General features: G+C 40.1%; 1 protein-coding gene across 4 annotated transcripts; it reads right to left on the bottom strand.

Moving 5' to 3' along the window:
- Nucleotides 1-82: 82 nt before the first annotated feature.
- Nucleotides 83-10911, bottom strand: tmc8 (transmembrane channel-like 8). 4 transcript variants are annotated; one of them, XR_004571417.1, is made up of 16 exons: nt 10597-10911; nt 9587-9836; nt 8241-8374; nt 8012-8146; nt 7868-7920; nt 7624-7763; nt 6594-6741; nt 5296-5460; nt 5059-5210; nt 4482-4551; nt 4264-4373; nt 3737-3923; nt 2914-3052; nt 2621-2764; nt 1108-1186; nt 83-504 (listed from the first exon to the last, which is right to left on the bottom strand). XR_004571417.1 is itself a non-coding variant. In XM_034239200.1 (16 exons), the coding sequence occupies exons 1-16, from the start codon at nt 10637-10639 to the stop codon at nt 494-496; spliced, it is 1965 nt and encodes a 654-aa protein (XP_034095091.1). In that variant the 5' UTR covers nt 10640-10911; the 3' UTR covers nt 83-493. The 4 variants fall into 4 exon arrangements, 2 of the variants coding, with proteins under 2 accessions (XP_034095091.1, XP_034095090.1); XM_034239200.1 differs by having other exon boundaries at nt 83-499; nt 2904-3052; XM_034239199.1 differs by having other exon boundaries at nt 2904-3052; nt 10597-10910.
- Nucleotides 10912-11423: the final 512 nt, after the last annotated feature.

Below are 11423 nucleotides of genomic sequence, written 5' to 3'. Positions count from 1 at the left end.
AATGAAGCAACAACAAAAATAAGCATAAACCAAAAATGTTTAATTATCGAGATATTTGAAAAACATTCACAGGTCATTGAAAACAACTTAATACTTTGAACATCATATAAATGATGATATAATAACATTCGTTTGCATGAATTCTGAATTTACTGTAACAATGAAAGTTGGAAAAAAATGTAACACTGTTACAAAAGGACGATAAAAAAAGAGTTCAATCCCTTTAAACAATCCCTTTAAACATAAGGTTAAAATAAAAACTTTGCAGAAAGAGGCTACAACCACAACCTTATCTTCATATCATGTAACTGGAACAGTGAGTTCCAGTTTCACTTTTTTTTTCAGCCACTTGACTTTTTCAGCCACAGACTTGAATTAGTTTTCATGCGATGGAGTCAGTGGTTGGTTCTCTTCAATGGTAGCAGGACGCACTCTGCAGGGGTTTCTCTGACGTCTGAGCATTGTGGTATGCTGTTTCACCAGGAAGCGCTTATCAGAGCTGCTCTGTGGGGGGGAAGACACACAAGTCTATAGACACAACAACACTCTGATACACTAACCATATACACCAGGGGTGTCAAACTCAAGGTCGGGGGGCCAAATCCGGCCCGCCACTTCATTGTATGTGGCCCACAAGAGCTTGCAAAGAATATAATACGTTTATTATAAGGTTACGTGCAGCTTTATAGGAGCACGTTGCCCATAAACTACATGTCCCACAATGCATCTAATTTTGTGAGATGCGCACTGAAGAGAGATGCCATACTTGCAATTATTTGCCCTAGACTTCTGCTTTCAGACGTAGTGATAGTTAATTATGAAGTTATTACCCTATCCGATAATAATCCAATGCAGAGGAAATATTGTTAAATAATACATTATTTTATATATATTATATATATTTATCTATGTATATTTATATAGTCTTAAAGTTACCACCGGCCCTTTGAGTGCAACCATAATTCTAATGTGGCCCGCGATGAAATTGGGTTTGACTCCCCTGACATAAACCAATGACTGATTCCCTTGCAACAACCAAATCATATGTTTTCTCATCTTGTCTATGACAAATGAAATATGTTAGTCGTTTGATAACATGTGACTAACCATCACCAGCATTTCTTTCAGTCTCTCGATGGCCTTCTGATTGGCTCGTCCCCGTGACACATATGAGGTTAAGATTAGACTGAGGAAACAGAATAATATATCCATTGATGATTATTATTTTCACATGATATAAGCAGCTGTACACAGGGGCGGCGCCAGGGGGGAGCTAGGGGGTGCTGAAGCACCCCCCAGGATTGCCAAAGCACCCCCTAAGCACCCGCAAGAAATATGTGTTTTTTGTTGTTTTTAAAAAAAAATATTATTATTTTTATTAAATTAAATCAGAAGAATTATTGATTACATCAATGCAAATGTGAAACAAATAAATGTTTCACCAAAAACATAAAGCCAACACAGGTGATATGATTAGGCCAATGGCCAGCACCCATTCGATTTTTGACCTACCCATAGGGTAAATTACTTTGTGACACTTGAGTGACTTCCTGTTAGCTGGAGCCCCAAATGATTTGCTAACAGCAAAGTGACAAATGGATAGTTTTTTAGTCCTTAAACGTCCACGTGTGGACACTCAATCAAAACCACCTGAAAGCGAGAGGGATTCTACACATAATAGGCCTCGTGAGTACAAGTAGCTTACTTCTGGGTCTGTTTCATTCAAGCTCTGCTCTGTGTGTGTGTGGCACGAGCCATTTTGTGTGTGTGCGCGAGAGAGAGAGAGAGCGCACCGGTGGGTATCTACCGGAGATCGTTGTGGTTAGCATCTGGTGCTAGCTAGCCAAGCTAACGGATATAAGGAGCTTTTTCAACAACAAGGTGGAGGGAGAACTCTCTCCTGTCAGACGGAGAGTCTCAGATAACCTCATCTCAGGTGAAGTAAAGGACTCTCAGTGTTTAGATAGTTTACTTTAGTCTAGTTATCTCAGTGGGTCTCAAACGGTTTGTTTTAAAAGGGGAATGATTTGTAAAATATCTATAAAGAAATAGAAAATCTGTTTACAGTTCTGTTTCATATGTATGTTGAGAGATACTGTATATCCATAGATCTCTTCATTTTGGCTCTCAAAGTGCACCAGATTGATGCTTTTAACTTCAATATTTAAAAATAAATCTTCCCCACTAGAGGAGGTGAGGACCCTCCTAGAGGAGGTGAGGTCCACTCCCCACTTGTAAAAATAGCACTTTACCCCTGCTTACACCTATATGCCGTGAGCTGATTACCGAGCCTTCATTGTAACAGTCGCGGTTACACTGTGTGTGTGTGTGTGTGTGTGTGTGTGTGTGGGGAGTGTTGCAGTAGAAAATTCAACTGTAGCGCTGGTGCATTAATGGGAAACCCTTAATGTTTGAGCACCCTCTATGAAACGTCAAGCTACCCCACAGCACCCCCTAGAGCAAATCTCTGGCGCCGCCACTGGCTGTACACACTGTGCTTCCAGTTCTCTCACCCAAGGCTATAACAGTCTGATAGTATATTACATTTGTTTTATTTCAAACCGGAAAAACTGGTCAAAAACATAACCAGTGTTTTTGAATAAACCTGTTGCAGACTTACATCTCAGCAAGTATGAGCGGCAGGGCGAAGGCCGATGAGGCCAGGTAGCGGAGAGTGGACTGCGCCGGGCCTGGGAGGCTGTCCACACACACTCCTGTCACATTAAACACACTTTGTCCATTTCCGAATGGACCACATGAGGACCTGGAAGGGAAAAATAAGGAGGAAAAAAACAGCAAAAAATAACATTTAAAACGGCTAAAGAAACAAATAGGGTGTATTGAAAATCAACACTGTTACAATAGTATGTTGGCTGCAACTCAAAATTATAGTTAAAAAGTACATGTGTGTGCCTTCTGGCTGGTAGAGGTTGAGGCCCAGTGTGGCTGCAGCCATGAGGAGACCGAGCAGTAACATAAAGTGGAATAAAACGGAGGAGCTGGAGCCTCGAAACATCCTCTGCTCTGCCACGCAGCACCGCAGGACCGAGAACTGAACACAGAGAGAGAAAAAGACATGGACTGTTCAAATACAGTTGATGGTCATTAGTGCATCTTGTGCACAAGTCTATCTACATCAAACAAATACCTGCAAACAGTCTTATGTTACAGACTATTTCTTGTCTGGATTCAGTAATTTCATGTATTTTCAGCCTTTTGCCTAATGACGACAGGACTAGGAGGTCACTGTACCAACCCCCCCACACATAAAACCAAAACATTTTTACTTTCTATTTTTCTTACAGTTGAAATTAGATAAAACAGGTTATTATGAGAGCTAAAGAGGACCTAGCCTGGCTATCTTTTACCCCCTGTTTCCAGTCCTTTTGTTAAGCTGAGCTAATCTTTCTGAGCAAATGAGCTGAGTAAAAAAGCTTATTTTATCCAAAATCATTCCTTTATTTTAGGAATCATGTTGCCAAACAAATAATGACATCCACCTGAATGTCAGTATTTTGGTTGATCCAAAGTATCTATTAACTTGTATGTTTGTATTTATTGAAGTAGTATTACTATTTAGTTTATAGTGAGATAAGTTCTATATTTTTAGGGCGTTGTTCTTCTGTTCATTTTGTGACATTAATGCCCGTACTTGATTATGATGATTAAACATTGAGAGACCAAAAGAGACACCGTTTTGTGTAAGAGGGTCTATAACTCTCACGTCCCAGACAACCTTTTGGATGTAGAAAGTGGCCATCAGTGTGACGGCTTCTATCAGCGGCAGAAGAGGGCAGTAGAAGACTCCAACCCAGGATACAGTCTGACTGTACACCAGATCCAACACATTGAAAGGGACCAGGAAGCGCTGTTTTCCCCACAATCGGGCCAGAAAGGATGAGGGATACTTCTCATGCAGCAGCCTGTCAGATATTAAGATAATTGGAAAAGAACGGACATGAATCTTAAATAGAAAGTAAAACTTCAACCTTTCCCTATAGAATCAGAATCAGAAACGGGTTTATTGCCATGTAGGTTCACACGTACGAGGAGTTTGACTTGATGTCATGGTACATACATAAAATATAAAACTTTTTTAAAAAGTACACATATCGAACTATATTAAGAACTTCGTAATGCACATTAATGTAATGTAAATATAGTAAGATAGCAATAAAATAAAGCAGACATTTACAACGAAATATAGGTAAACCACGGCACTGAATAAGAAAGAAAGAGACGGTTGATCTCAAACAAACCCACTTCCTGGGGTAGTTCAAGAAGAAAGCGTTGCAAAAAGCAGTGAGGAAGTTGAAGATACACAGCTTGTACATCTCTCGACCAAACAAGTTCTCCAAGCATTGAACCGCATGCTGTAAACAAACACAGCAGAAACGGGGGTTTACAAGGAACACACTTAAGAACATATACCTAAGATCACATATCAGTCTGTATGATGTTACAACATAAATGTTCCTTACTGGCTTTTTGGTTGTTTTGAAGATGAAAAATAAGTAGATCCCCAGTGAAGCCAGCTTTAAAAAGATGCTCCTGAAGAAAAGACAGGGTGAACCAAGTGTGTGTGTGTGTTTGGAACCAAGACATTGATTTGCTTTCGAAACCCAAGTCAAGAAAAAAGTCTCAATACACCAAGAAATGTCGACTTGCAAGTTTTTCATATAGTTTAGTTTTCTTTTTCCACTGCCCACTATTTGTACTGAAACTAAATTGTTATTAGTATCATTTTTTCCAAGTAACAAAGTTTCAAGCCAATTGCTAATAAAAAACAATAAAATAAGTGTTGACATGCTGGAAATAATTAATGTCAACATAAGCCCATTCAGAAAATGAATTGGATTGTGAGAGTCCACTTTTTAAATAACATACTTTTAAAAGGGTTTTGTCTGATTGAATTCACAAGTCATTGGAGTTCAAATTCAAGTCAACAAGATGTTTTTTTTATATTGTCAAATTTACTCTAATGTCATATCATTTGTGACTCGGTTCTCAATCGAGTTCAAGTCATGTGACCTGGGTTTTTCTCCATGTGCACCTTACCTCACAAGCGTGGCATTGACCTGCATGGTGAAAGAGTAGTCTTCAAAAGATGAGATCTTGCGGAAGATGTGAGGGAGGAGCAGGTTGATGAAGCTGATGGCTATGGGAGGGAGGTACTCGAGGACCAGACTGACCAACCAGTGGTGTCCAATCTGAGAAACACAGGAGAGTGAAAGTGTATGAATATATTCACCACATCCAGGACACGGTGGGGAAAAATCAGCAACACAGTCTCACCACGTCCTGCGATGTTTTGGTGGCGAAGTAGATGAGGTAGAAGGCTCCGCCCAGCAGAGCCAGCACGAGTAGGTTGAGGAAGAACCTGAGCAGGTAGAGACGCACCCGCTGTCCAAGTGTCCTCTGAGCCTCGCGCCGGGAGAAACTCTGCTCCTCCAGAAACAGCTGAGGACCAACAGAAAGACACAGGGAAACACTTCTACTGTGAGCGTAGACCTCAATGTTAACTCTATCAAAACATTAGAACAGCAGTGGCAACACCATCAAGAATCATACAGTCTAGCTTCATTAATCACGTGTACACCTCTTCATTTGCCAGGTATTTTCATTTAGAAGAAGATGAAAATCCTTAATAAATAGTAACTTAAGAAACATTTTCCCTGGTTCTATCAAGAGGATAGAAACACAAAGTCAACCATTTTTATCCACCATTGTTTCTGCCAATAATCAGTATAATTTCAATAGAGCTAGAGCTGCAAATCTGTAAAAAGTAACTTTGTTCATGAAACTCATGAATGATTTGATAATGATAAAAATGATGTAAAAAGCAGTCCCCAACATGATTTGGAACATGTCAACCCAATTTACACCCACAGTATGGACTGACCAGTTAGACCCAACATTATGGGAAACAAGGGGATGATATGGTTGACAGATTTATTGTCTACTAAATTTGCCAGTATTTGGTCAGCTACCATTACATTGCATTTAGCTGACGCTTTTATCCAAAGCGACTTACAATAAGTGCGTTCGTCCAACAAAATACAACTTGAAGAAAACAGAATCATAAAAGTACATCAGGTTTCATAGAGCAAAAACATTTCAAGTGCTACTCAACTGGCTTTAGAAAAGCCAGTCCTTTATTAGTATAAAAGTGCTTTGTTAATAGTTCTATCGCTCGAAGTGGAGTCGAAAGAGATGAGTTTTCAGTTTGCGCCGGAAGATGTGCAAGCTATCTGCCGTCCTGATGTCAATGGGGAGCTCATTCCACCATCCTGGAGCCAGGACAGCAAACCCACGTGTTTTCGCCGTTGGGAACTTGGGTCCCCCTCGCAGCGAGGGCGCAGCGAGTCGTTTGGCTGATGCAGAGCGTAGTGCACGCGCTGGGGTGTACGGTTTAACCATGTCCTGGATGTACGAAGGGCCAGATCCATTCGCAGCATGGTACGCAAGTACCAGTGTCTTGAAGTGGATTCTAGCAGTTACCGGAAGCCAGTGAAGCGAGCGTAGGAGCGGAGTAGTGTGGCTACCAAGGTTAATTAGAAGAGCGCTTGCTTGTGATATGTCTGTCTACTCACCTTGAGATCGTTTCTTATGAAGCTGTGTTTGAGAGCGGCAGCCGCAGGGTCCTGGATCGTGAAATCCCATCCACAAAATATCTTGTAGCTCACGTTCATACTGTAACGCTTCCCGAGCATCCAGGTGTGCTTGTAGCCAACCGTCGTCCTATTGGAGAAGTATAACAGACACTTTCTTTAAAGATACTACGAAGAGTTTTTAGCAAGTTGTGAACAGTTTTATTTCAATAATGATGACTAATGACCTATATATGCAAACAAGGCCATCAGCATCATGATTGGCTATTTTCTATATAGTTATTCTGAATGCTTGTCACAGGGTCCGCTCGCACAAGATCACACGGTTTACAGCACAAAAATAGGAAGAGAAAGCAGGAGGGTATTTTTCTGGGAAAATTTATTTATTTTTGTTATATTTAGTGGTTATTACTGATACTAGGTCATGAGTCATGACCAACAAAGGGCCCAATAATTGGGCCAAGAACAAAAAAACAATACAAAAGACTTTGTTCAGTCATTGAACAGATTCGGCAAACTGGGACTTGAAAAGGTTTCAAAACCTTAGTTTGACTCTTCCTCCCAGAGTGGTCTAAAATGTATTGTTTAATTAAGGATAAATCCTTAATTAAACAATTGCGAGACATGGTTTTCCATTGATATATGACTACGTTAGTGACTTTAACAAAGCTAGATAACACTCTTGCTAATGTTGGTAGCTAACATAGCTTTGTTTGTTGAAGTAACAAAGCATTGCAAAGCTTTCTGTGATTATGAGAAAATGCATGATGACAAAATATGCATTTGCGTCTTTCTTCCACTCACTCCAAAAAACGGATGCATGCACTAGCCAGATCAACATATTTACAAAACGAGGCGCGGGTGATCATGTTGCTGCGTTATTTGTGGGAATACGATACCACTATTGTCCAGAGGGGCTGCTAAAATCAACAAAAAAATTAAAGTTTCATAAAGATATAATGAAAGAGACTATATAACGATTTTGTTCTTGTGCAGTTATATCCTAACTGACCTACGGACCACCAGGATGAGACTGAGGAAGAGGATGGTGAGGATTCCAGCGAGGTACAGCAGAGGTGTGTTCAAGCACTGCATATTCAGGGAACCACGAGTATAGAAACCATAGAAGACCGGAGAACGATCCAGGTAGCCCTGTAGAGAGGAGATATTTGATTACACATAGAACACACACACACACACACACACACACACACACACACACACACACACACACACACACACACACAAATCCTTACCGATCCCAAGAAAAAGTCCAAAACTGAGTCATTGCCTCCAAACTTCAGAGGTTCTGCAAAATCACAGAAAACACACTGTGTTTTAGCAGGCATCGAGTTGTGGTTAATGTACTTTACTGTAATCTGTCATTATTGCAGACTCACCACTGCTTTTGCTGCTGCCATAAAATATGGTAGGCCCCAGAATGAAGCCGCAGATGAGAACACAGTGAAGTAGGTTCAAGTGCACCAGGTATCTGAGGAACACAAAGTAAGCCTTCACGCCGACTCCAAACCTGCCTGCAACAGATCAGTCAGGGTTTATAGTGCAGCAGCATTTAGGTAAAATCACCTGGACAACAAGTCCTTATAATGCACTTCAGGCCTTTTTTACCTTCAATGGCGTGGAGAGTGTGTTGCCATGGCAAAAGGCCTGATAAAGCTCCTCCAATCTGCGCCCAAACCCTCTTCCTGTTGATGCTCTGGCTCCGCCTCCAGGACTCGCTGATTTGCATCTTCCTCCTTTCCCTAATTAACAGCATAAGGAAGGTATTTCAAGAATGCCTTTTTATCGAGTTTAAACCTCTGACCCTAAACAGCAAAATACCAATAATAAATGTTTTAATTATGTCTCCTCACTTGAAATGCTGACAGTGTGCTTTTTAAAAGGAGGCAAACAAACACTTTAAGACTGATGAGATGCCATTCTTTTTACTTTAAAAAAACATATATTTAAGAAAGGCTCTCTTCTTAGGGTTAATCAGGAAGTTGTCTCTTGGATTGCAAAGTCCATTTCAGCGGCCCATGATTAACACCATAGGAACTGCCATATTTTCTGTCATCCAAAAAAAAAAGTTTCTGCTTTTTTCTTATGTTTTTAAATGTGACTTGCTGGATCATTTCACATATTCAGTCCATGTCTACATATAAGTAGACATAGCTCATTATAAGTCAATATACACTGAACAAAAATATAAATGCAACACTTTTGTTTTTGCTCCCATTTTTCATGAGATGAACTCAAAGATCTAAAACATTTTCTATATACACAAAATAACCATTTCTCTCAAATATTGTTCAAAAATCGGGAAAAATCTGTGATAGTGAGCACTTCTCCTTTGCCGAGATAATCCATCCCACCTCACAGGTGTGGCATATCAAGATGCTGATTAGACAGCATGATTATTGCACAGGTGTGCCTTAGGCTGGCCACAATAAAAGGCCACTCTGAAACGTGCATTTTTGCTTTATTGGAGGGGTCTGGGGGGGTCCGAAAACCAGGCAGTATCTGGTGTGAGGGGTAGGGGTAGGGTTAGGGGTAGGGTTAGGGTAATGTTGTGAATCTAGTGGCCTGTGTTCGTCATCCATTACATACGTCTGCCCATACCATAACCCCACCACCACCATGGGCCACTCGATTCACAACATTACCCTAACCCTAACCCTACCCCTAACCCTCACACCAGATACTGCCATGTTTTAGATCTTTGAGTTCATCTCATGAAAAATGGGAGCAAAAACAAAAGTGTTGCATTTATATTTTTGTTCAGTGTAGGTTGGGAACAACTGGGTTACAGTTATTAAAACAAAACAATGGTAGGTTGATTAAAAGAAAATCAATTGTATATGTCTCTACCAAATGGTGTATGCAATAGAAATCTTGGACCTTATACAGGAGGAAGTCAAAAAAAGATCCAGAATGAGAGGAGGCAGATTTGAGGAGTGAAAAAGGTTTCCCACCTGGCGCTTCTCTTCCCCTGAATACAGATGACCATGTTCCTGAGTGGCTGTGTGGGGGCCTTATCTCTGGGTCCACTGGACAGGTGGCCAGAGACGCTCTCCTCCCCAGGAACGGGGCCATCCTGGTAGGCCTCGCTGGGCTTTCTGCTCTGCTCGGGCCGACTGGCCTGGATACTGGGCAGCAGATCAAATATCTCCGTCTGGTAGTACTCACAGGAGTCCGACGACACAGTGGAGTGAGTGCTGTCATCTGTGGTGAGAAAACACATGAATGTGGATTAAAGTGCTAATTTTCATACGAGATATTTAACTAATCTTAAGGGTAGGGTAACAGATATAGTCTATTTTGATCAGCTGCATATTATCTTCTTGATATGTCTATCAATTGATAATCAAAAGTGATACGCTGGGTAAGGAAACCAAGGTTATATCCTCAAATGTCTGTCTTTTTATTTCAGTTTTGCTAATCAGTTAACAATGTGCAAACCAGAAATTATTTGGCATTTATGCTTAAACAAATTCTTAAATATCATTAACATACCAAAATAATAGCTCATCAAATAGCATAGGCTAATGCACGCAATGAATCAAAGATGAATTGAGACACTTGAGAATACTAATTTCAGTTTCTGTTTATTCATTTGTTGGATTATAAATATACGAACTATGTTTCTTTACACCTGACAGCTATACCCTCTTGCTTGCTTTCCTTTTTTCTCCTTATCTTTCCTGCAGATGAAATGTCATTAGTGTCTTAGCCATTGCTGGTGTGTAAAAATGATTATCATGAAGTATTTCAATGTTTATATCACTTGTGTAATACTAAAATGCAACCCTTTATTAATTATTATGAACTAGACATGAGAGGGCTAACCAGTTGACATTCAGCACAGTTTAATTGAAGCATTGCAATATTTACTTCGAAATGCAGTCACAGTCAGGAACAAGCTAAATGTCGTCTCACACACACACGGAAAATGCACAAGCACATTTGTATTCTTTTTTGTTACCTGATAGGAGTCTCATGAAGTTGACAGTTTTGTGCTCCTCCATTTTTTCTACCTGCACTTCCTCTTTTCTAATAACTAGTGCTCAAACACCAATCTCCTGGCTTCACATAAAACACACATATCTCCAGCTGCAACCAAAAGTTGTGAAAAAGTTATTTCCGCAATCTGCATCAAAACATTCTGCATTGCATCCCACATCAACGCCCTCCAAACGTGAGACCCCTGAGCTGCTGATCTAAAGCTAGTGCTGTTCCTCAAGTCCTGTTGGTAGGGCTCACTTGGTGGCAGGTGGAGCAAATGTCACATATAGTCACATATAGACTGAATTTGACCGATCACAGGAAATCACATGACAGGATACAGAAACAGGCATTGCATTGGTGGCTGGAAATATCACAAATAATTTGACAGCATAACAAACGCCCACACATACACACTATGCTTAAAACAAGTGAATATGTTGAATTATTATCAAATTGTTTATAATGCAGTCTGATCTTGTTTCAGATGATTTTATCTGCGAAATCCACTAAGGAGCAAAGCTAAAGAAACATTGTTAACACAGGTTTCAAATTATACTTAGGAATACAATTTGCCACCATAATCAATCAGTTTAACCCTCCTGTTATCCTTAGGGTCAATTTGACCCCAGGCTGTTTTACTAGTATAAAACATATTAAAATGTCAACATTTTACACATATTTGTGTTGATTGTGTAGGATGATATTGAGGTGACTATTACATGCAAATGTATCATTGTAAAAAAAAAAACTACCCTCTGCTTTAGTTATTGGTGCTTTAACAACATCAAAAAGATCTTACTTTAG

This window comes from Gymnodraco acuticeps, unplaced genomic scaffold (assembly GCF_902827175.1).
Source record: "Gymnodraco acuticeps unplaced genomic scaffold, fGymAcu1.1, whole genome shotgun sequence".
NCBI lineage: Eukaryota > Metazoa > Chordata > Actinopteri > Perciformes > Bathydraconidae > Gymnodraco > Gymnodraco acuticeps.
The sequence above is the reverse complement of the archived record's forward strand: the minus strand, read 5'-3'. Positions and strand labels throughout refer to the sequence as shown.

Bases quoted from the DNA above. Each gene is read 5' to 3' on its own strand.
- tmc8 (XM_034239199.1), bottom strand. From the start codon at position 10,639: ATGGAGGAGCACAAAACTGTCAACTTCATGAGACTCCTATCAG. The intron at 5,211-5,295 runs GTGAGACTGTGT...TGTGTTTCTCAG, and splicing joins CCAAAACATCGCAGGACGTG to ATTGGACACCACTGGTTGGT. The intron at 3,924-4,263 runs GTGGGTTTGTTT...AATATCTGACAG, and splicing joins TTCTTGAACTACCCCAGGAA to GCTGCTGCATGAGAAGTATC.